General features: G+C 32.4%; 1 protein-coding gene and 1 pseudogene across 1 annotated transcript; one reads left to right on the top strand and one right to left on the bottom strand.

Moving 5' to 3' along the window:
- Positions 1-703: 703 nt before the first annotated feature.
- Positions 704-26,916, bottom strand: LOC134721662 (2'-5'-oligoadenylate synthase 1-like). The gene is made up of 6 exons (XM_063584802.1): positions 26,816-26,916; positions 7,504-7,689; positions 6,823-7,087; positions 6,059-6,228; positions 2,916-3,106; positions 704-1,654 (listed from the first exon to the last, which is right to left on the bottom strand). The coding sequence occupies exons 2-6, from the start codon at positions 7,669-7,671 to the stop codon at positions 1,525-1,527; spliced, it is 924 nt and encodes a 307-aa protein (XP_063440872.1). The 5' UTR covers positions 7,672-7,689; positions 26,816-26,916; the 3' UTR covers positions 704-1,524.
- On the top strand, positions 11,427-13,420 carry LOC134712506 (uncharacterized; annotated as a pseudogene).
- Positions 26,917-27,478: the final 562 nt, after the last annotated feature.

Here is a 27,478-nt window from a genome sequence, read left to right as displayed (position 1 = left end):
ATACAAGTATCTTGTCTTAGGGAGGGATAAATCCTACTTTGTAAAGAACCACTCTGATTCAAACAAAAAATTCTCTGAAACCGATATTATCAAGATGTTTGATTTCTTGATTGACAACATATTTGTTACGTTCGGAGGACGTGTTTTTCAACAGACTGTCGTCATCCCAATGGGAACAAACTGTGCCCCTCTACTTGCCGACTTGTTTTTTTTCTTATTATGAGGCTGACTTCATGCAGGAACTTCTTAGGAAGAAAGATAAGAAGTTAGCAATATCCTTTAACTCTACTTTCCGCTATATAGATGCCGTTCTTTCACTAAACAATTCAAATTTTGGTGACTATTTGGAACGCATCTATCCCATCGAGTTGGAGATAAAGGATACTACAGTTAAGTCGGCTTCATATCTTGACTTACATCTAGAAATTGACAATGAGGGTCGGTTAAAAACAACTTTACGACAAAAGAGATGATTTCAGCTTTTCAATATTGTGTTCTTTCTTTGAAATTTTTCCTCTACATGTTTTTGTATTATCCGTGTGTGGAAATGTAATTGACAATATTAGCCATCTTTTCTTTGAATGATTAATTAAATGTTCCCTACTTGTGTTTCAGATTTGATAGCAGCTAGACACCATATCCCGTCGTTATATCACTTACCGATTCCAAGAAAGTATTTACAAACCTAGAAAATTAAAACAAATATGTCTCTACGTTCTATTTATTGTATTTTATAAGTCATAGAAACATTTAATACTTAAGGAATGTACCTTTAAAAACTATGGTTTGTATTATTTTAATGTTTGTCGATACGTTCAAACAGCCAAAAAATAATCGATTATAACTGGAATATGTGATAAAATTCATACATTCACTAAATATGAAATACAACTAACACGAATGTTATTTTCAGGATTCATCGTTATTTATGAATAAAGTGTCAATATGAATTGTGATTTCATTTGCTTTTTCTGTAACTGCTGATTTCCTTGCGCTTAAGGACTGTGCAATGATGGTAGAAAGGGAAATGGTCAAAACCTCAAAGTAAAAGGGGGACGGAAGATACCAAAGGAACAGTCAAACTCTTAAATCGAAAATAAAATGACAAAAACATGGCTAAAAATGAAAAAGACAAACAGACAAACGAAGGTACACATGACACAACATAGAAAACTAAAGAATAAGCAACATGAACCCCACCAAAAACTGGTGATCTCAGGTGCTCCGGAAGGGTAAGTAGATCCTGCTCCACATGTGGCTATAAGCTGTATAGTGATCACCTATTTCAAATAACTTAATGTTTCAATATCCCTACCTTTGTCCATGTCAAACATGTGAACAAAATCTTTAGATTCAATACATGTTTATATAAAACCCTGATTCAATCCATATTTGGTTGTTTTGAAATTTTGTATTTTTTCTGGAAAAAGCAACGTCAATGTATTGCCATATTGCACATTTTGCGTCTGGTCACCCAAAGAATATCCACAGTAGACTCATTTTAGCATTTAGCATAATAAAGTTTTATTTCAAATTTGCTAAGAATTTTTTAGCATCTCTTTCAAGATGGACGTATTTGCCATCAATGCCTTTTGATGTTTGTTTGGTCAGATTATGATATGGAAAAGCTGGATCAAGTATGTAAGGTGGGTCCCTGAAAATACAATTCAAAATGTTATTCAATCTTCTTAGATAAGAAATCGTCGAACAAACGTACCATCGTGGCCTGAAAAATCAGTTCATAAAATACGTATCGCTAATACATCTGTCATAACAATCACATAATTGTATAAACAAAAATATCATTATATTTTTTTACAGGTTTTAATAAAAAAAAATGGGTTTTATATTTACCAATTTACGGCACATTGCAGGATGTAAAATATAAAACTATATTTTATAACTTGTTAAGAGGAACAGAAGGGTTTGCAATTCCATTTGTATAACCCTAAAATATGTCCTTCAGAGATACAATCGGCTTCGAAAATAAGGAATGCAAATATGTATCATTTGAAAAGATTGTTACTACTCAATATCCCATTAAACAAATCTCTGAAACACAAAACAAACATGACAAATATTCCATCACTATATAGAATTTACTATCCTTGATAGGATGTTTTTTCGTCGGCTTTATGTGTTGCACATCCTTATAAACACCAGGATTTAGTTTATTGGATCGTTTGACGGTACAAATGATAACCTATCATTCATCTTACATATGCATTGATCTTTGGGATCATTTATAGCTTGCTGTTCGGTATCAGCCAAGGCTCCGTGTTGAAGACCGAACTATAATGTGTTTTCTTTTACAAATTGCGACCTAAATGGAAAGTTGTCTCATTGGCAATCATACCACATCTTCTTATATCTATTTTATATTTGCAACTGAACTTGCAACCAGTGCGTTTATGTATGTCCCTCACATAAAATGTTCATCAGTTTGTCTATCAATCAGTCATTTATAAGTGCTTTACTATTTGTTTCACATTCAATGTAATAATTAAACATATGATCGAGACAAGTATAAAACTTTCGCTTATTAAGTTAAAGCAAATTATGTAGTTGTAAACATGTAAAATTTCAACTCCCATTTGTAGTCATAACTATACAGTTACCATTACCCTTTGCATTCATCATGTTCATCTAATAAACATTATTATCTCTTAAACAAACATATATATATATTTATGGCACATGGAAGGAAAATGATCGAGAAAAGGAGATAGCAAACACAAATACATGAAAGCATAAAACTATGAAAGCAACACGTGAAGTGGACGAAAAAATGCGTACAGATACATATAAACTGAATCACAAAAATAAGAAAGAAGTAGTGTGTTGATGTATGAGGCTAATTACGATTTAGCTCTTTACACAAACGTATCATAGTAAAAAGTCGATATTAAACTTACGGTAGCGGTTGATAATAACTTGATGGTGTATAATATGTGTCCCAGGATACTTTTAAGTTTTTAAGGTCTGAAAGTTTCGTAAAGACAGCTTTCATCAAGTTGAGTGTCTGTATTTTACCAGTTGTCGGTTTACTCATTTCTTCATATGCCTTTATTACCAATAACTCGGCCGCATATGACTTCAGCACATGCTGAAAAATTACATGATCCGCATTATATATAATATGTTACAGTCAATAGGTGAAATTAGTTATTACACGTAATACCTTAGCTTTATGAACTACATGTTATCCCCGGTGCACTTTGTTAATACAAGTAATTCCTAAAACCGCCGTGTTATTACCAGTAATTACTTATTAAGGTCTTTCCTTTTTCAAAAGGGAAAGACCTTACTGTATTTCTTCTGTTTATTATTATTATTATTATTAAGGTCTTTCCTTTTTCAAAAGGGAAAGACCTTACTGTATTTCTTCTGTTTATTATTATTATTCTTCCGCCAAACTTTGACGAAGTTAGCAGCCTTAACCGTAAGACCTGTCGCTTTCATGTTCACACTTTGTATCGGTGTCATGAATACCTATCTGGAACTCACCCTGTTAGTCGAAATATTTTGTCGGTTCGGAGTAATCCCTCCAAAACCAAAAAAAACCTTGTTATCGTTCCAACACCGTAACCGTATTAAGTAGAAAAAAAACAAAAGGTGAAATTTGTTCAGGACCAGACCCCGGTTCTTCGTTACATTTGGATCGAAAAGATTCAACGACTCATTGGAAGGGTTATGCCCCTATGAAAATTAACCGGTGTCGGTTGACCACCAAAACTCAGAAACCGTAAGTCGTAGACACCTAGGATCTTCACCATTCATCAATTCATGTATCATTGAAAAATACCTCAAGGTCAAATTTGTATGTTGACCTTGACCTTTGACCTATCACCTTGTTATGATATAATCTCAGAAACTATTATACTTACAGAAGTTTTGAATAGTGGAAAATGTTTGGGTCATTACGGCGCAATTTTGTTACATTTGACCGAAGAGATTTGACCTTTTTTTAAGGGGCATAACACCTTTTTTAGGTTTCTGGAAAGACAAAATCAGCTTTTACTATATAACCAAAGGTCCAAGACCCATGGGGTCTTCGGCAATAACATTGGGGACTAATGACCTTGACAAAGGTCAAAAGGTCAAAGGTCAAGGTCATGTCCCATATAGCGAATTTAGTGTTTTTAACCTTATTTTAAAGGATTTTCAGTGTGTTTTAAAGCTTTTCAATACATTCTACGCCTATTGGAACATGTATTTTACATTACAAAAGGAAAGACCTCTCAATTGTTCAAGAACAATTGACAGTTTAATTTCTAAATGCATTTTTACACCATTTTTACTAACTGTTAAAAAAACCCAATCCACCATTTTCTACATTTGAAAATGCATGTACCAAGTCAGGAATATGACAGTTGTTGTCCATTCGTTTTTTATGTGTTTTGTCATTTGATTTTGCCATGTGATTAGGAACTTTCTGATTGAATTTTCCTCGGAGTTCAGTATTTTTGTGATTTTACTTGTTATACTATTAACTAGATCCCCCAAAGAGCTTGTTACGGTCACCTTAGTGTATATGTTTTATTAACAAAGGGCACTCTCGGACATGATAAACGAAAACATAATTCATGACAAAAGTCTCTGATTTGTTAATATTTCATCACTAATTAAATAGTCTATTAAGTTTCTTTCTATCTTCTTGAGTTTTTGCTTAAAACACATAAGAAAACGTGTATCATTAATCATTTTTAAATTTAATGATTCTCTGTATCTATTTAATTTTCATTTTGACAGGCATAAATGATAAAAGAAGGTAAAATTTGTCATTTATAACTCATATAAAAAGTCATTTGACAAACTAAATTCAGCATTAATTTTACATTGACCGTCAATATACGATGAAGAGAAACAAAGCATCAATATACCATATATAGAAACAAGGCTTCGAATAAATGAAATAACAAACGTGTGATCTTCATAATCAACGAAAATAATAGAATTCAACACCGGTACCATATATATATGTCATGTTTGACAATATCATAATACCAAGCGACAATCGTAACCGAGATATACAATTTTGACAAATATACCTATCCATGTTTAAATTACACATTGTCGTGGCATAGATTCATAATTTTCTTGCATGTTGCAAATTATAAAAATTATAAAACAACCATTTTCAAGTTTAAATACTCAAACTAAATAATGAGCATGAAGTTTTCTTAATCCAAAAGGAAGCTCTACAATCCTTATTCCTTACTTGCTTATTAAGTTTCCTGAGTCATGTTTTTAATTTTGAAGCAAAAATATCGATTTAGTAATTAGTAAAGATTACTAAAAACTTCAGTAATTACATGTGATCACTGAAAGTATCAAGATTTGATTTTATTGTACACTCTGACAGTTTACACTGTTACAAGAGGCAGATATACATAATAATATACAGTTTGACAGAAGTGGTATAAGATTTGTATAATAACAGAACAAAATTGAAATAAACATATATACAGGTCAATTGAATATAAGTCTTCAAACACACCAGCATTATCAGCAAATACATGTAATTACTCAATTGATGAGGAATAACATGTATTTACTGAATTGTTTAGTAATTACTTGTAATTCCCAATTTCATCTATTTACTGTGTATGTTGATACGCTATTCCATGCAAATTGTATTTTTTTGTAACACAAACACATATTGAATATTGTAAATGACATTTAAACAAAAGTCGGTAAATTTGACATGAAGATCAAATATGTGATCAATTGGTTTAAATTTAACTCACTCAAGAACGACGAAAACCGTAAAATCATCAAAATCGAAATGTACTTTCTCCCAACAATGTAAAGATTAATTGATTTTTTTTATCAACGAATTCTATAGTTATTCTTCCACGTGTGGAAGGCTATCGGACAACAAATCTCATCTTTCATTACACAAAATGACACACACACAAAAATAAACATTATTCACAACCTGAATAACGAACCAAAAAATAGTACTCAGTATGTAGACGAAACGCGAACAAAATTATAGGGTTTCTATGATAAGTTTATTCATAATAAATCAGCAATAACATAATCGTAACTGTACCTTCTGAGTTTTTATCCAGTACTTCAAAAGCCGTATTGATCTCTTAATTTGTTCATCCTTTGTTTTGACAAAGTCCACTTGCAATTGAGCTAAACATTTGAAGTAAAATTCTCTCAGGTCCTCATTTGCCTCCATTTGGTCGTAAATTGGTTTCATCGTTTCTATTGAACCTTTAAAGATGTTCATTTATGTTAATATCAAAGTTAATGGTATAACTGTAGTATCATAGTTGATTAAGTGGAATCGTGGCTTTAGTGCTAGAGCGAAATATTTCGATAACGGTCAACATGGTATATGACATTATCGGTCTACATATATGGATTTGAATCTCCTTGAATATCTAGTAATTGGTTGTTCCTATTGAGTGTTAATTATCATGATTACATGTAAGTCGTTAGGCAAATACAATTTAGGACGATTTAAAAATATTTCATTACACACGATACGTTGGTCTTATTTAATCTCTACATGGTGTGCTAGAGTTTAAGTCAGAAATCAATGTTTGCGAATAAAATGCATAGTGTGTATGTGAGCAGTAAACGATCTGAACATAACAGCCAAAACCACCAAAAGAAAACTTTACCAAGTGATATGAGTTAAAAAAATATTGCAATATCTAACAGACATGGGAGAAATGAACACGACCCCAGCCTTGCAGAACCTAGCAAATTATCAATTCAACTTTCTGAAATGTTGTGTCGAGACGATATTAATATTATGATTCAAAAATGGTGTCAACAATATTCAATATTATTTTCACTTACGATCTCCAGTATCTAACTGAATAATAGGAAGAAGATCGACCTCGTTAAGACGACCCTTTACTTTAATTGTAAACTGTATCGTGTACGGTGTGGGTTTTACAGTGGTCACCTTGTGTTTAGAAAGAGCCAGTACAGAGTGTAGTTCCTTCAGTAGATCTGGTAATTTGGACTTGAGCATTTCAACAGATGTTATATCTGTGTAAACAAATAATAAGTCTGCATCCGCACGATATTTGACAGCTGTTCCTTTTCCAAGTGATCCACCCTTTAAAAAATAAAAGTATTTTCTTGATCTCTATTAGCATTATATTAGCAAAGCTATATCAACAAAGCATAAAATTAAACAGCAAAATTAAATTAAAAAATTATCAAATGCATTTTTTCTATATGCTAAATACTAAACTGGCTTGCTTATCTTTGGTAGATTTTGTTTTTTTTACAATTATCTTCAATCAAGTTTGCGTTGGATATGGTAAGATGCATTTTAGTTTATACCGCGTGCATATTAAGGCTAGCTTCGATACGTTTTTTCTGGGTTTAAATATACTGTTACTAGAAATAAAGAATCAATTGTATTCCAGCACAAACGACTTTGTCAGAATAATTGAATCGTAGCTTAGTGAAACGGTAAATCCATAAATATGGGCCTGATACAAACACATATTTTGTCTGATATTTTACCTTCACAGTAGAGCCTATTCTATGATCCACACTATTAGATTTCATCAGTTCTGCCACTGTATGTATAACCGACTTTGTCCGTTTAACATAGGTTGAACCAGGATTTACAACCCTGTCTATAAAACTATCAAGGGGTTCCCCTGAATTTCGTCCTACGAAATCTACCATTTTATTAAAACAGCTTGCCTAGAATGATACAATTAGTTAAAATTTCTTGATATATTAATATATAATAAGCAATATTGCTCACTTAATATCTTTCATTACAAAAATCATAAATGTTTGTTCGAGCAACATTAAAAATTGCGGAAGAGACATCTACAGACTTCTCCACAAGACTGCTTAAAAGCTTCTTGACCAAGCATGATCAAGCATGATACTTATCGAAAAGATTAATAACCTATGATATAAACCATTCCAATTTAACGCAATACATCTTATGTAACCGCCTACTCAAAAACAAACACACACACACATTTATATCTATATATGCATTATATTACATGTATAGCTTGCTGTTGGGTGTGAGCTGTGGCTTCGTTATGAAAACCGTACTTTGACCTTTAATGGTTGACTTTTATTAGTTGTGAATTGAATGGAGAGTTGTCTCATTGACACTCATACCACATCTTCTTATATATATAATATAAATAAAAATAAACTTTCCTAAATGCTAAAATTTGATATTCATATTCATATATTCTAATTCAAAAGAAGTGAAGTCATAGAGTAAAGTATAGTATTCAAAATAAAAACAATTTAAAGGATTTGTTCCAACCGAATCCAGCTATATTTTGAATATGTTGAACGTATCTTTTCCCTTTTACCTAAACTAAAGGATACACGAGATATAGGTACGTCTGTCCCACATATTGACTAGAAATAGACAATTACAATGTACAGAAGGCTAAGAACAAAACCTTACAACAAAAGCGATGATTCGAATCATATGTTTCCTAATGAAGATCTTCCCATTTCTATGAAGCAACATAACAGCACCAACAGTATTTGGAGTATCTATCTCGCAGCTGATAAGATATTCCACGACATGTTTTTCTATAATGATTTCCTTTTTACATGGTTGTTGCTTATACAGAAGCCAATGACTCAAACATTCCGAGTAGTGAAATTGTATTGTTCCTTCGAAAATTTTACGGACGTAATCACGAATTGGTTGAACGTTATATAAATATCAATTTCATAAATGGAGATGGATATGTTCCAATTGTCGTAGGCACAGTTCCGACGTCTTTTCCTCGACTTTGAGCTGCTACCGTATAAACAATATACCCGGCAACACAACGGATGGAAATTTGGAGTAAAGTATGCTTATCCTTCCGAATAACCTGCGATCACCTCCGCTCTTTGATATTTCTCAGTTTTATATTTCTTTGTCGTATTTGGTAAACTTTTGTTTGTCCTCTCGTCGTTATTCGGTTCTTGTCATGGAACTGTAAGTTTGTTTTCGTCGATGAGTTTGAAAATATCAGTGTTATCTTTTGATTTTCTCTATCATGATATCCATAGTCATGAAGAAGGTCAAGATAAATGATTGACGTCAGCGGATATGGAATGTTATAATAATCTTTTCTGTTGAGGGGTTCCCCATTTGATTTTTTTAAATATGCATTTTCGCATGGTTTTTGATGTTAATGTTTTCTTTCTTTTCATGTTGTAAATTAATTGTCTTATCAAATAACATTGGCACACCGGGGAGATAAAGCTTTGTAAGCTCATCTCTGCGCAAATTTTTAAGTTTTCACCCAATATTCTTCCAAATTGCCTTTTTGATGGGTTCTGGATTGGTTGTCTGTATATTTCCATTCTAACTTTGTTTGTCATATGTGATTGTCACACACCTTTGTTTGTACGAACAAAGATAATGTATGCCGATGCAAAAATGCCCAAGATGTACATGTAACATTCAAAATAATAAGCATTTTCCTCCTTATCATAATATGTGATACGATTAGTAATTAGCAGAGAAAAAACTCGTCCTTTCTAATTGCTTTTTAAATATTGTTTTCACAAATATATTATATTAACAGCTGACAATACCATGATATCAACTATTTGCAGTTTCACTTTTCATTTAATTCAAAATGCGCAGCAAAATTGATGCTTTACTTGATTTACATAATTTAGAAATCGACCTTATGCAATTCGACGTCAAACCGAGTAACGTTACGATAAAGTTTCACAAGTTTTCATACAGGTAGTTTCTGACGTTATAAAAAAACAAACATGTCGCTATCTTACAAAACTACATGTACGTATTTTCAAAAAAATATTGTGGGGACATTTCTGGTCGGATTTTAATGTACTAGGTACCAATAGAAGCAGAATTGTCACAGTTATATTTGTTTGTTTTGATAGATTTTTGTTGTAAAACTTTTTCAATTTTTGGTAATATACCCAGTATTGATTTTGTTCAGAAATTTCTTATGTATTTCAACGAAATTAAATAGTAAAAACTGTTATACATGTTCATAACATGAGAAACAAAAGTAATGGACGACAAAACTATGACAAATTAAACTAGTATACTTTAGACGATTCTTCGTATTTTAACTCCGTATTTGTGAAAATCCAACATAATATGCCTTCACAATTTTTTTTTTAGTGGGGTTTTATATGAAATTTGTGAAAAAAAACATACGGGGAAACCATACAATGTTAATCTGAATAAATCGGGCCTTTAGCTAACGTATTCCATACATATGGGACAAAACTAGTATATTATTTTTGATAAGTTTAGTAAAAAAAGCCTATAATCTTTCACGGAAACGTCTTTATCCGGTCCGACATGAACATTTCCAAATTATCTGGAAACCGTCACCTGCGTGTCGCGTGTCGTCTGATTTAATAAAACAAAATGTTCCTGAATCCTGTCCTTTTCTAAATAACATATTTCTCAACCTTAGTATCAGTTTTGGCTAACAGGAATACATTGTTTTGCTAAGGTATGTATTTCCTTATACGTTCTATATATTGAACTATTTTTACGTTCACGATCTATTTTTACTTTTTATACAAAGTGAAAGTACTATCTATTTTAGTAAAATTTATTTTCATTTCGTTCAGTGGCATATAACATCCATCTTAAGAAATAATTGTATACAATTCTTAAGCTGAACTAAACTAAAGTAATATTCTGAAAAAGCTATTTCTAGTAGTTTTAAACGAAATTTGTGCTGTATTGTAAAACTTTGCTACAACACAGTTATGACAGTGACACACGCAAAAACAAAATTAAGTCAAAATTAATTCATATCATTGTACCGGCCGTTGCATTTTGGAAAATCTGAAAAGAAACATTAACACAAATATACAATGTTAAACAAAGATCAAGACGTGCTCTAGGTGGATTTTGTACTATTTGCGTGCAATTTATCTGTTCTTATCTATTCAGAAATTTAGAAATCTTTCGCGTGTAATTTAGTTCAATGACATTTCTATTTAGAAATTGAGAGAAAGAGGGAAACAATTGCATAATACATGTGAACATGTATTTCGAAAACTAATAACTTTCAAAATAAAACCTTTTAAATCTTCTTTTTCATATCCCGACAACTTTAAAACTAGTATTCGGGCAATAAAATTCCTGATCTATGCATCCGTGGGTCTTACAATTTTGCGTCCGTCCGTCCGTCTGCGTGATTAAGGTAACAATTTGGGAAGATATAAACTGTGATGTCGGATTTATAAATAATAAACCAAAATTTCATCTAAAAATCCCGTTTATTTTGAAATTTCAACTACTATAATTTACATAGATAGTATTTGAGATTTTGATCTTACTGTCACAAATCACTGGTGAACTATAATGGCGCAAAGCGCGACAACCAGTCGTATAGAAAAATTCTCTTGGTTTAATGTGTCTTTAATTTCATTCCTCTTTAATGTTGTAGTAAATTTCTGAAATGGACTGGTTCAATAACAAAGGATGCGAAGAACTAGAAAATGAAGCAGTTGCCTATTTTGAACAATATATAGGGTCAATACCAGAGGTTTTGGCATCAAGCAATAATGAACTGAATGTGTCTGATAACAGCGATTCCGATATTGAAAATGACGAATCTGATATTGAAAATACATGTGACACAATTCAAGCTAGGGCCCGGGAATTTTATTCCACTTCCGTCATTCAAGATCAATCGGAAAATACATGTTCTCTTAATCAAAATGATGAATTAGAGGATCCTTCCCGACTTCAAATAAATGCTCTATTTGCTAACGACTGTAATTGTACAAAAAAATGTTTTACAAAGCTTTCTACATTCGGAGAACAGGCCTATGATGTATCGTTGTCTGTTTGTGAATTTACAAAAGCAGAGCGTGACATATATTTGCTTTCAAAATTAGAAAACTTTGAAATAACAGACTCCGTTTTCAGAGGAGGAAAGAGAGAACGAAAACGATACCGATATTCTTTTCAAGGAGTTGAGATATGCGAGTTCACATGGAGAAATATTTATAACATTGGGAGGAGCGAATTTAAAAATTTAAAACAGCACTTAAATGCAAATGGCGTAATCCCTCGATCACATGGTCTTAGTGGAAGAAAATCGAATCACGGACATTTATTTGAAGTGATTGAAAATACGATAAAATTTATCAAGCGGTATGTTGATGAATTTGGTCTCCCTCTCCCGGCTGCGCCTCGGACAACCGACAATACCCCTCCTATTCTACTACCTTGTAGCGAGAGCAAGAAATATGTACACTCCAAATATGTAAGTTCATGCGTTAACTCAGAACAACAATATGTGAAACTAACCGTATTTAAAGAAGTTTGGATTGCATGTGTTCCTCATATTCGATTTATGAAACCAAAGACGGATCTGTGTAAAACGTGTTTTCAGTTGAGGGAGGATATTTCCGGATCTATTTCAGAAGACGCGAAATTAGTGACAACTCAAAAATTAATTGACCATATACAGTCTGCGCGGACGGAGCGTGAATATTATAAATTATGTACACATAGATCACGTGATGAATTAAAGTTAGCTGAGTCTCAAATAGGAAAGTATAACACTCCATGTTCAAAAAATTTTGAAAATGTTCATTACATTTTTGACTTTTCACAATATGTAAATTTGCCACATTCGTCTCAACAAGTTGGAGCTCTTTACTTTTTAACACCTCGAAAGGTTCAAATATTTGGAGTTTGCGATGAAAACTTTCCAATTCAAACTAATTATTTGATTGATGAGCAACAAACAATCGGAGAAAATGGAAGTCGGACACATGGACCAATACTGTTTTAAGTATGCTCCACCATTATCTGCATGGTAATACTTACGGTGAAAAAGCGTGCCATTTTCATGCTGATAATTCCGTGGGACAAAACAAAAATAAAACTACTTTACATTATCTGTTGTGGAGGTGCGCAAAGGGTTTACACAAAACTATTAATTTGCATTTTATGATTGCTGGGCACACAAAATGTTTATGTGACGCATGTTTTGGCATGTGGAAAAAAAAATTTAGAAAGTCGGACGTAAACACTGTTTCGCAACTGGTTAAAATTATTGACAATTCTGCCAAATGCAATAGGTCAGAAGTTTTCAATGAAAATGACGATGACCAAAACAGCTTAAAGTGGTACAGATGGGATAATTTCTTCACTAAATATTTTAAACCACTCAGAGGTATAGGAAAATTCCATCACTTCAGATTTACCAGTGACGAAGTAGGAGTCGTATTTGCGAGAGAAACTCTTGATGAACCGGAGAAAAGACTGGTCCTCCTAAAGGAAAGCGCAAACCTACCAGAGTTGCTCACGACACTTCCAGAAGTTTTTCAGCCAGCAGGGCTGACAGAGGAGAGAAGGCGTTATCTGTACAATGAAGTCCGTCCTTTTGTTCAGTTTAATTTCCGTGACGAATTTTGTCCTCGTGCTTCAGAGGAGTAACATTTTACATATACTGGTTAAAGTTGGATTGAAAACTTGAGAATCATGCATTGCTTCATTGTAACAATCTTATAAATTAAATTAAATATTGTATACCAATGTATGATTTCATGTCTCTCTTTATTGCGAGAAAAGCCGATACAGAATAAAATCAATGCACGATAACGTTAATTTCACTAATTATCCGTCAAAACTTTGAAATGGCGAAATTTAAAAAAAAAGAAAGTTAGAGTAAAACGTTTTTTTGTATTCAAATTGTATGACTATCAGCAAAATTAATATAAACAAAACTCAAATTGAGATTTTTTTTGCATAAGGTCGATTTCTATCCGACGCGGCTCATATGTTGATAAGTCAAACAAGGCGATTACATTCCATAAAATAACGGATAACTTATCTTGCCTTAGGCAAAGACTGCATAGATTGAATTTACCTTTAATACACGTATAATTTAAAACTAAAAGTTTGAAATAAAGTACACAGTTTCCAACGGCAAAACTGTTACATGCAGAAATGATTGAAGATTACGAAAATGAAATATAGTACTGAAAACTGGTGCAAATACAACAAGAAACCGTTTAAAACCAAATTTAAACTATGGGTGAATTCAGGTTCTTTGGGAGGATGACATTTCCGACCCGACTTGTGTTAACTGTCGTATTATTTAATATGTTTAAAAATCGGCGATAAGTCTTATTCATTTAATTCTCGATCGTGAAAAATAAGACTTGATTGTGGAAAATTGAATATATCCAAAGTAATTTGTACCACATATATTCCATAACAGTCAACCCAAATATTTACGTTGTTCGAACACTTTCGAATGAATAAATTTCAACTCAACCATTTGAAATTCTTAATGTCATAGATATCTGGTAAGCAGCGCCCATCTACTGAGGAAACACAGGCCCTGAAACATTTTTACCTGGGAAATAAGTATTCAATGTAAAATACCGCAGCTTTATTGTTTCTACAGATAAACAGTAGTTCACTATGGAAAAATCAATTCATCCATTTAGTCGTAAAATTAGTTTCTACTCCAACCTTAACTGTGAATTTCTAAATATTAGTCATGGTATGGAGTAGAATTAACTGTATTAAATACTACGTTCATTTCGGCATATGTGATAAACTAAGACTAAGGTCACTGAACATGTTTAATCCCGCTACATGGTGTATGTTTGTGTCTGTCCCATGTCAAGAGCCTGCTATTCAGTGGTTGTCGTTTGTCGATGTGTTACATGTTTGTTTTTTCGTTCATTTTTCGTACATACATTTTGCCGTTGTTTTTCTCGTTTGAATTGTTTAACATTTGTCATTTCGGGCCTTTTATAGATAACCATGCAGTATGGGCTTTGTTCATTGTTGAAGGCCAAACGGTGACCTATTGTTGTTAATTTTTGTGTCATTTGGTGTCTTGCTGAGAGTTGTCTCATTTGCAATCATACCATCTTCTTTTTTTAGTTTTGAATTCGAAAGATACCAAGGCGAAATATACCAGACGGATATACAAACTAAAGTTAAAAGGACATGATTTGCAGAGTGGAACACGATGTTTAAATATAATATAGTTAAATATTCTTGGGAAGCTAAAGTGCTTGAAATATTTTTATTAATGCATTTTTTTTAAAGGATAATACTAGTTTAATAGTACTGCAACTGACAACGAAAAAGACGCTTAGTTAACGAGTTTAATGGTCCGGAATAACACACGGCTGCAAATTGTTTCAAATGATAGAATCATATTTATATGTTAATTTCCGTCGGGTCTTAAAAAGTTTCTATGGTCACATTTTTGGATTTTATCCCTTTAATAGGAGTACCCCTCAATTTACGGTTATGGGTAGTTACCATCAAATTCAAAAATATATTTTTTGGTTAAATTTCCCGCTATTTTCGTAAATATTTTCTATACACATATCATCAAGGATCATCGGACTGATGAAGACATAAATATAATACCATCTCCAAGTAAAACTTTCAAACTTAAAGTTGGCTGTTTTTTAGATAGAAATTTAACGCTTTTTTCTTTGAAAACGAGAAAACATATGATTCAAAACAGTATTTGACATTTGAGAGGACAAAACATATTATTGCGATACTGCCTGCAAATTTTGTTGGGCAAATTCCAATTTTTTTTGTCAAAAACTCAAAAATAAAAACATCATTTGTACCTTTTTTAAATACGGAAATTTCCTATCTGTTAATCAGCTTCACCATTTATGTTTTCCTTCACAATCAATTTGATAGTTTCGGTGTAATTATGTAGATTTTGTAGGAGAAGTTAATGTATTTTTGAGTGATTTGAATATATATAGTAGTTCTTTCGTGTATTTTTTTGTAAATAAGTTATATTTTGTCAATAAAATTTTGACTTTTCATAAAAGTTAACCAAATCCTGCGGATTAGAGGTTTTTCCGGAAATGACTATATTTGATATTGTGTGAAAATACATTGTATATCAATGTTTAGCCTCAGAGCAATTAATATGCATGCAAGTGGTCCGGGGAATAGTACTATTGAAGTTTTGCAGAGATTGTGTGTGACAAGGTGATGCTAAAACCAACGTTTCTTGATATTCTGCTTTCTTTGGGCGAATCATCTGGGATGTTATCAGTGAGACTTGCACCAGAAGGCAAAATTGGTGCGTCTTTAAATTAGATTGATTGATTGATTGTTGATTACTTAACGTCCAGGGGAAAATATTTCATGCATCTTCAGGACGAGAACTGGTTAACAATAAAAAAAAATAGGTAGGTTTTGTCATAATAGAGGTCATTAGGGATGATGGTCGGGAAAATTTAGACTGCCACTGGAAAATGATGGTATATTGGATTGGGACAGAATTTGCCATTGCAACAGGCCACCTACGGACCCCTCAAACAGTTGTTGAAAGGGTTTTTAACATGCTTAGAACGTGGCACTCCCCTTTACACGAGGCAACGGATTTAACGTCACCATTCTGACTGGACGTGACTGCGATACATCTCGCACAGCCAAACGGACGTCCCACTTCGTTTTACTGCCGGTCGGGAGAAGACCAAGTGACCATATTTCGTTTTCCCAGTCACCCTTTGAGAACTTTAACTTAGAAATAACAGAAATCCATGTATGTGATCAAACTGATCGACATGTATCCTCACAACCGGACACTTTTATACGATCTCGCGCTCAGTTTCTTCCTCGTAGTTTGGATATGAAAACAGGGTTTTTGTGTAAAAAAAAAACCTTTCAAAACAATTAGAAAACTACACAAAACTGAGTTTTCTAAACGTGTTTACAGTCTTTTTAGTTGTGCTTATTAATGTGAGTAATCATTTATCTATGCATAACCAAGTACTTATTGAAGTCAACACCCATGTAATTAAGTAAAACAGTTACTGAAAAATTAGAATTTGAACTTGCTGTCAGTTCATTAATAACAATTATTGTTAGAAATGTGATTTGTTTTTCCATAAGAAAAAGACTTTCTCATGTAGCACGACCTAATACATATACCGATCTCTTTTACCAAAGATTGCATCTGATGCCTGCCAAACTGCCAAACTCCAGAACTAACTAGATATTGTGACACCTTACAATTCAGACACAGTGGAGCCAAGGGATATGAAATATAAAGTTTAGCTCTGAACTCAATAAAGGGGATGCCATATCTGCTGCAGGAAAATCAAAGTCTATGTTAAGACATTCAGAATTACACCAAGGTGTGTCTGAAAATATCAAGGAAACATTAAAAGAAGAACAACTACTTCACCCTGCTACCAGTGCTCTTATGAGCTATGTTGACGTTTTGGTATTTCTATAGAAATGATGTCCGCATAGCTTCTTAATATATATAGGAAGATGTGGTATGAGTGCCAATGATACAACACACCATCCAAGTCACAATTTATAAAAGTAAACCATTATAGGTCACGGTCCGGATTTTAACACGAAGCCTATGCTCAAAAGTTCATTTGTTAGTTAATTGATGAAACTTAACGCAAAGGCGCTTCTGAACTGTATATGTCCCTAAAGATAACAAAAATTCGAAAATGTATGGCTATTACAAAATCCATCGTTTCTGTAGCAACATTCGCCCAATTACATTTGGGATTGACAGTGCAGATAAATCATGCATATGGGTCACGAATATTGATCGAAACTTTGTACTCACATTGCTTTTGTGTTTCCTATGCAAAAGTTAGACTATATCTGACGAGTTTGACAGAATCATGATAATAATTATTATTGTATTTACGCTCCAGATAGCATTTTTACTTAAAAACTGTGTTTGCTTTGAACAAAATCTGCATGTCCTGCGCCGACTTGTTCTTATAAGAAAAGGGAAGTGTCTTGTAATGCTTATACGCGTACTGAATCCGCATATGATGACTAAGAGATTTAGTCATGTCCCTATTTAATGAATACTTGAGCTATTGTGTGTCGCTTTTAAAAGTTACATAAGGATCATGACTGATTTTGAATTACAACATTAGAAAATTGGCATTGCATTGTATGATTTTTCATCCTTCCCTTAACAAATTAATGAGTTAACTTTTTTTACCAGGATTATCCCACTTAAAAAAGTTCATGCACCAAACTGATTTTGTTTTACACTCAATTTTTTTTATAAACCTCGCATTCGCCTCGGGTGACTTAAGTATATTTTGTGTTATAACTGCTCTGTTTTGACTTTGCAAATACACAATATGTATTTATCTATAAGTAGATACTATTTTTTACAAAATACACAACCTTTAAGATGCAAAATTAAAAACACTGTTTCAGCGCTTGAATTTTGTTTTTTTCAAAGATAGAAAAAATGTTGAAATAAATTGATAAACTGGTGTTTTATAGTTAGAAAATAAGTCTGTAATATACTCTAGTGAAACACTATACACAATATGAAAGTTTATGGATGTGAAAAGGACAAGGTCACTTCTTCTTTTGCTATGTCTTAAATGGAAAAAAAATCAGAAGGTTCCAAATCAACGCCATTTTGTAATGGCAGCTCTTCATATACGTAGTCAAATTTGTCGTTTTAACATCGTTTATAGTATATACTTATGATCGAATTGTTTTTGTAGCATTTTATTGAATAAATATCAGAATATTTCTCCTTTTTGTCCTTGTAGTTGAAAAATAGATTTTTTTTTAGCTCTGACCTTTGACCTCAATTTCACAAAATTGTGACCACTGTGGATTTTTACGACCCAACTTTTCTTATTGTACACGTTTTCCTCTTTCCATCGATATATAATTTAGGTGTGTGTTCTTCCGGACCATTAAAGTTTAAAAAAATGACCTATGGTTGCAGTACTATAAAGAGTACAATATTCTTACCCAGTAGTCAGTGTACCCTACAGTGTGAAGATACTTAATAGCATTATCAGGTGCATCGAGATTTTTTCAGCAAGTATCATGATACTTTTAATAAGTGTATTATAATAGTGTTGCTTTTGGAAACACTATCATGATAGAAGTATCATTATTTTGACACGAACGGCCACTCATATATTTCGCAATAAGTCCTTGTGGTAGGATAATCAGAACATTAAGTTCAATACCTCTCACAAAAGATTTTCATTCCTTAATTGATCACACACGATTTATCTGACCAGCCTTCAATTTTCTGCAGGCAAATAAGTCTCAAAAGTGACCGAAAAGATTGAATATGACTGGAAAATGTATTGTTCAAGCTTATAAAATGATCTGAAGATCAACTTGAGCATTTGAGGCTCAAATTCATTTACTAGTGAAAATTGTTTAGAACGTCTGCGATGCACAATACGATATCATTGTTGTTATTTTGTATAGGTAAGACTCAGCATCAGTAACAGGGGGTTTCTAGAAATATTTTCTTATTAAAGAAGGTTGCTAATTCAGTTTCGTGCGGTTACGGTGTATACGTTAAAAGACTAGCGTCTCAGTGAATGAAAGTAATTTGTCAAAACATCATCACGAGTACCTAATCTTGAATGACGATGATTGCGTATGTGTGCAGAGGACACGAGTTACAAATTTAATTGCATTGCATTCTTCGTCGGACAATATAGAGTTTCCTATCAATTATCGTGGTAAATGTTCTTTTGAAATATAATGCGTTTTATATTGCTGCCACAATATAACAGCAGCATGAGATCGAATCCCGGCCAGGGAAGATCAAACACATTTAAATTACTTATCAAATGTATAGATCTAGCATTGTTCAACTGATATTTAGACCAATTATATATCTGCAATATTTATATATCATTGGTTTCAAAGTTGTTTTCAATTTAGACGTACATCAAAATTATATGCTTTGAAAGTTTGTTTTATACTTCATATGTAAGTCTAAACTGAAAACAACTTTCACACCTATTATTGAGTTGGATAAAAAGTCCAATTTTTATACAAGTGCATGTAAAACAAATTTCTTGGTAGAAGGTGTCTGAATACAGCACAAACAGCAGAAAAATGTATATTTTAATAAAACGCATGTGACTAGCAGGTCGAACAACGGATTTTCTTAAACTCTACTGATTAAACTGGCGATTGCAAAATAAACAGATACCCAGACGTAACAAAATGGATCTGAAATATTAATTCACTACCAAACATAAAAACAATGAACTCCCGGAAAAGATGGTATACCACAAACATGAGGTACCAATACTAGTACACCATATTCGAATTTCTACAATTAATGTCTCTTCTGTGACATTTGGAATTGAAACGATATTTAAAATGCCATATAATTTACCTCAATTGGATTAGGATGGACTATGATTGCATTGATAATAACTGCGATTTCTATACGTGTGCATATAAAACACATTTCTATGGTAGAGGGGTTTAAGTACAGAACAAATTAAATTTTCAAAATGACTCAAAGAGAGAAAAAGTATTTGTTAAAACAAAACGCATTTGACTATCAGATCTAACAACATATGTTCATAATCACTGCTGACAGCCAATAAACCGACCACAAAATGGATCTAAAGTATAAATCTAATACCAAACAGAAACAATAATCTGGCGGTTAAAGATGGTATACTGCAATTATGGGGTGCGAAAACTGATGACCCGATGTAACATAATGAATCTACTATAAATTATTTATTTAATGTTGCAATTGTTTTCGAACTTAATCTGAAACTTTTAAATTCAAAGTGAACCCAGGTCAGTTCTGATTTGTTTAAAGTCTTTGGATTTTTTTTCACACCAAAACATCGACCCAGTGATGAAAATAGTTATCAAAGGTACCAGGATTATAATTTAGTACGCCAGACGCGCGTTTCGTCTACATAAGACTCATCAGGGACGCTCATGTCAAAATATTTATAAAGCCAAACAACTAGAAAGTTGAAGAGCATTGAGGATCCAAAAGTCCAAAAAGTTTTGTCAGATACGGCTAAGGTAATCTATGCCTGGGATAAGAAAATCCTTAGATTTTCGGTAAATTCAATGTTTTGTAAACAGTAAATTTATAAAATGACCGCATTAATAATATTCATGTCAACACCGAAGTGTTAACTACTGAGGTGCTGATACCCTCGGGGACGAAACGTGCACCAGCAGTGGCATCGACCCAGTGGTGTAAATAGTTATCAACGGTAACATGATTATAATTGAGCACGCCAGACGCGCGTTTCGTCTACATAAGACTCATCAGTGACGCGCATATCAAAATATTTATAAAGCCAAACAACTAGAAAGTTGAAGAGCAATGAGGATCCAAAAGTCCAAAAAATTGTGTCAGATACGGCTATGGTAATCTCTGCCTGGGATAAGAAAATCCTTATTTTTTCGGTAAATTCAAAGTTTTGTAAACAGGAAATTTATAAAATGACCACATTAATGATATACATGTCAAAACTTCGGTGATGATACCCTCGGGGACGAAACGTCCACCAGCAGTGGCATCGACTCAGTGGTGTAAATAGTTATCAAAGGTACTAGGATTATAATTTAGTACGCCATACATGGCATATAGGCCAAGCTAATATGTTTGTCTCTAGCGTTTAATGTACCCCGTAAATGTTATCACAAAAGCTCGCTAATCTGGACGTTAACATTATTATATATTCTCAAATTCTCAAATACTCGAATTGATTCTTTTCTAGAAAAATGTAAAATCAGAAAAATACTGAACTCCGAGGAAAATTCAAAACGGAAAGTCCCTATCAAATGGCAACATCAAAAGCTCAAACACATCAAATAAATGAATAACAACCGGCATATTCCTTACTTGACGCAGGGATTTTCTTGTGTAGAAAAATACAAAAATACAATAAAAAAAATAAAATATGTAACAAAGGTGTACGAAATGGCATATAGACCAAGCATATTAGCAAAACTTATCAATAATACACAAGTTTACCATATTACAATAACACAATAACGAAATGTATAAGTATAGCGCTGTGTATCGAGATCACATCAGAAGGTATATCGACAAAGCACAAGCAAAAGGAAAGATAAGATTTTCCTTGTTTATACAACGATTGAGAGTTATCTTTCTTAGCTCTCAGATATTAATAAATGATGCCATATATTGTTTGTACAATTGTATGGAACTGAAATGTTTTGAAATATAAATATTTCATATATGCCGATGACGAATCTTGCAATTAAATGATAAACCAGAGTCATCTTTCTTAATTCAATAATTGGCAGTAAAAAAACTTATTATAATAAATGACATATAAAAGTTTATCATGAGAACACATGAAAATAAACGCTAGTTCACTATTTCTGCTTGGAATGTGCGTAGCCTTGGGACAAAATCCAAGATGAATTATTTATAGATAAAATTCATAGTGACATAAATATATTACTTGCAACCTAGAAATGGGATTGTAAAGATTATAAAGTATCAAGTTATAATACTTTGATCTAAAAAAAAAGAAAAAGAAATACACGTCGACATAGTGAAGAAATAATGGTTGATCATAAAACTCATTAGAATTGTGTATTGCCTCAAGGTTACGCATATTAAATGGCAGATTTATAGGAACAGCCTGGGCTACTATACTTATATGTCAATAAATTGATACAGTGCTGTAGATTGTGCATTTATAAGCGAAAGTCTCCTGTCCTCAGTGAAGCACGTTTAACTGATGATTTTACTTACTCGATAGATCATGTACATATTCAGTTAAATTTCATTTGTAATAGAAAACAATTTCTTTTACCTTTAAAGTCATGAAAATGGAAAGATTTGAAATAATATAAATGGACTGAACATTCAGAGCATATTAAAAATGATATATTAAAGTTTAAATTAAATGAGTGTGAGGGAAATGAAATAGGGATTGATGGTGCGTCTGAAAATTGTACCATTTTTTTGGGGAAAAAATCCCTTCGATTACTCGAAAGAAATCAAAAAGATTTAAAAGTAAGAGAAAAATTATATACATGTATGGTCAGACAATTGTGTCTATGAGACAAAAAAAGAAAGAAACTTGGTTGGAAATTAACTTTTAAAAAATGTCTAAATAATCAAATTATTAACAGAAATATTTTGAACTGCTAAAAAGTTTAATAACAATGGTAAATTTAAAAAAGCACAATACAAAGAGAAGAAATTTAACTAGTTAACAGACAGTGTTGATAAGAAACCTAAAGATTATTGGTAAATACTTAAAGGAATGACAAAAAAAAACCAGAACAGGTTGATTATGATGTACCGGAAATTTTTCAAGGTTTAGAAATAATTACGAAGCATATTCAGGACCAAGGAAAATCTACATTTGTAAAAGAAAATGAAAATGTAAATGAAAAGAGAAAATACAAAAAACAACTTGTTAATATTGAAAAGAATATAACATCTAATAGATAAACTGATGCTCCAATAAAATACTCTGGAATCAAAACTATTATTAGTAAGCTTAAAAAAGAAAAAAACCCTCCTGGGCCAGATACCATAATTAGTGAAATAGTTTAATTTAGTACAAATGTATCTATCAAAAATAATGTTAAACTGTTAAACATTTTTGAATACAGATATTTACACATCACTATGGAATACTCATATCTAATTTTAATTGCATAAATCAGGAGAAAAAAATATCCTATTAACTACTTTGTCCTGATAAATTGCTTACCAAAGTTGTTTAATGTTATATTAAATGAACAATTGATTCAACTGATGAACAAATGCCATCAGTAATACTTAATTTGGCTTAAGAAAAATTCACAGTACCTCTGATAATATTTGTTTTTAAGATTTTAATAACAATAATTATCAAAGGTACCAGGATTATTATTTAGTTTACGCCAGAGGGGCGTTTCGTCTACATAAGACTAATCAGTGTCGCTCGTTTCAAAATATTTATAAAGCCAAACAAGTACAAATTTGAAGAGCATTGAGGATCCAAAATTCCAAAAAAAGGTGTGCAAAATACAGCTACGATAATCTATGCCTGGGAAAATTTACACAAAAATAATTAAAAGAATGCTCGAAGACGGATGACATTGTTTTTGCTTTTTTGGGGGTTGGGGAAAACCTATTTTTCTCTCACTACAAATAAAAGTTAAAAAAAATTAAAATCCTCAAAAACGATTTTATTGATAAGCATTTTTTTTCTATATTGGGCTATCAGTAATAAATCTAATCTGTTCTGATGATAAAAATTTTACTTTGTCAGATTCCAGATAACTCTTAATGTCGGATAACTAATAATGCTGTATATGTTATAAAACTTTATGCTCAGCGCTAGCTTCTCATTACTGTTTCCTCATATATTACAAACTAGATAAGATCAGATATAACTAATTCATCTAATCTACTGCTTAAATTGTTACAAGTAAGCTAAGTTAAAATATTTATATTTTTCTGTGTTTCGTTTCAATCAACCATTTAACAAAATTGATAAATGGTTTCATTTGTGTAGTGCAAATTCTAAAGGGACACATAGTTTAAAGTATAAGCATATTTTTAATGCTGAAAAGATCAAAATGGATAAAAGAATTACAGACCAAAGAAATGTGCCCCCCCCCCCCCCCCTTTTTCGTTGCCCCTTATCTAGACCCTCACTGTGTCGGATAGTTTCGTTGAATATATTTGACTGTCTTTGTCTCCAAAAAGAATTTTGGTACAACGTGTTGTTAATATATGTATTTTAAATTACTGACAAGGTGAACACAAAGAAAAATATTGCTTGACTCACGGCAAAGTTTGCTATGTATTCTAAACAAATTAAAATCGTAAAAAAAATCATTTGTGTTTAACGCATTCAGTAGAAAAAGAACCTCACTAAAAATATGGCCAAATAAACAATTAAACATCAGACATTTCTGCATCTTATGGTATCTATTTATAAAAATTACTCATAGACTTACTTGGTAATATTTTTTTTGAAAAATACCGATTTTAGTTCAAATGATCGGACATTTTTTGAGTGGAAATTCGCTTTTGTCCTTTGACTGTAAGCGTCATTTATCTTGTATTAATATTGAAAACAGACTAACATTCTTTAGTTGTATTAATGTTGATATAAAAATATTGCCATAATTCGCCATCCATAATAATTATTTTTAAAAATGTTTATTTGGCATGCCATACTCGATAAAAGTGCGGACGTGAAAGAAAGCACTCTTCTCGGTTTACGATAAACTTACGATGATAAACACGACGTAACTTGCGATCAACTTAGTAGTTCTTTACGATGCCTTTGTGAAACACACGTAACAGGAACGTAGAACCACACGTAAACCGATCGTAAACTGATACGATCATCTTAAGTTAAGAAGGCTTTGTGAAACGGTGTAGACTTAAAAAGGCTTTTGATTCTGCTTTTATTGAATGTTTTGTTTTATATTTTCCTATCATTTTTGTTACATCAGTTTCACCAGATATTCACGGTTAATTAGATTGAATGACTAACGTTACCATATTCAATGTAACGATATTTTTACCGAAAGGTACCATTAAATAGTCTTGGTCGATCAGACGGTTTACTTAAGTAATTGCATTTGGATGTTTTTGATTTAAACGTGGTTGCTATTTACAAATAAGTCGTTCAAAATATATCTGCCGTACTTTAAGAATATTGGTACCACAGAAAAAAAAGGTTTTCTAGGTAGAGTCATTCCCATTTGACAATTTTATCACGAGAAATACTTTTTAGCTAAAGAAAATACCCGGTATGCCTTTCAAAAGTAAATAAATTTGTTCAAACTGAGGAATAGAATGAAATAACAATTTTAAAATTTTATGTTATTTTATGTTATTTGCAGCAAACACACGTACCATGACGGTCTGCCATATATACTTAGTATTCTAGATAATAGATATATGAAGATGTGATATGTGGTAAAAGTACATTTGAACCTTTCAACATGTAATTAATTGTAGGAATTATTTCCCTCAGAAAACAAATGATGGATGGCGGCTAAATACCTATTGCAAATAGAAACATATAGTGTATCCAGTACAATGTGAATGATGTACTTGTAACTACAACATGCAAATTTCTGTTTACTCCTTAGTTCCATGTTGTCAATTTGAAAATTTAGCTAATAAAATTGAGAATGGAAATGGGGAATGTGTCAAAGAGACAACAACCCGACCAAATAAAAAAACAACAGCAGAAGGTCACCAACAGGTCTTCAGTGTAGCGAGAAATGCCAATTTGAGGTTTCGTGGGTTCAAACCTTAAGTCGAGGCAGACACAGCACAAATGAGAGTGCTTATTTAGGCAATTAACGTCTCTTAAGTGACGTTAGAGAACAAATTATTTTTTAACTCAAAATACAAACACTAAGTAGATGATAGAATAAAAAGGAAATACTGTTACGCCAGACCCGTACAATGAATCAATGCTACTCGTGACGGAGAGTGTGGGGTCAGTGTTTCTCGATAAACGGAATTAGGTTCAGTACTTTAGGCACCCAATATGTTTTGACAGTGGATGCTGGAACTTCGTATTCGGTTAACATGGTTAAGTACTGGGGATTATGCGGAGAAATATTCTTTTTTCAACTAATTGATTTATTTTTTCTTAGTTTTTATAACAATAGAGTATTTCCTATATATAGTTATGCTATTAATATCTCACCAGGGTAAAACATTGATGCCATTTACCTGATTTGCAATCGATACATTTACCTTATATATACTTCGAGTTTCTGTTTTCGTGTACATTCGCGTTCTATAGAAAATGGGTTTTGTAATTGAAAACACGTCAATCCTTCGACGTATTTCTGTGATTTGTGCTTTTTATATGTTTAATACATAAGTATTCGCGGAATGTTTTATTGATCGAAATCTGATCGAAAACGAAAGTGTTTAAACCATATCACTAAAATTCCGCTGTGTATACTGTTTAAAATGTGTGAGATGTCTATAAAGGCACGTGTTTATAGGTTAATCTCAAGTATACAAGAATAATAATGAATTTCAAAAATAGACTATGCAATTGTTACCTTTATATATTGTGTATCTGTTCTCCGGATATAATTAAATTTACCATGACCTTTTTACGTGACTCATACTGATGATTAATCATTAATGCATAGCGGATAAAATTAAAACGCCTATATAATGATCTGCTACAATGGACCATTCCAGTTAATTTCTGACAGATGGGGATGGATGGGGAGATTTTTGTTCATAACTATCAGATAAAAACATGATGAAAAACTACCTATCAGATCTATAAATTAAGACCTATCAGATGTAGAGTTTCTGTTCATATTGGGTGGATGGGCTTTCATGGGAAAAATTGACCTATCAGAAATTTTACTGCGAGGATTGTACCCATCAGCATTTTAAATCCAATACCAGGTAATGCATAATACGAAACTGTCTACATTCCAAAGCACCCCTAAGATATGAAATAGGTATTTTTTTATAACCCTTAAGATGTAATTATATTTAATTATTTACTGTTGCAAGACCCCTCAGAAATTGTTGCGTAAAAGTGTACCTGTCAGATGAAAAGACCCAAAATTTCACCCCTAAGATGTATAAATTTTACACCCCCCAGAAAGGACCATCCATCCCCCATTATCAGATATTAACTGGAATGGCCCAATGAAGTTCGGAAATGTTTCCTCACCTAGTTATATCAAGTACAAGGATGTAGC

Source organism: Mytilus trossulus, chromosome 1, assembly GCF_036588685.1.
Source record: "Mytilus trossulus isolate FHL-02 chromosome 1, PNRI_Mtr1.1.1.hap1, whole genome shotgun sequence".
Classification (NCBI taxonomy): Eukaryota; Metazoa; Mollusca; class Bivalvia; order Mytilida; family Mytilidae; genus Mytilus; species Mytilus trossulus.
This window is presented reverse-complemented; position numbering and strand designations above follow the sequence as displayed.

Bases quoted from the DNA above. Each gene is read 5' to 3' on its own strand.
- LOC134721662 (XM_063584802.1), bottom strand. From the start codon at position 7,671: ATGGTAGATTTCGTAGGACGAAATTCAGGGGAACCCCTTGATAGTTTT. The intron at 6,229-6,822 runs GTAAGTGAAAAT...ACATCTTTAAAG, and splicing joins TCAGTTAGATACTGGAGATC to GTTCAATAGAAACGATGAAA. The intron at 1,655-2,915 runs GTAAGTTTAATA...TTGTATTTTCAG, and splicing joins AGTTATTATCAACCGCTACC to GGACCCACCTTACATACTTG.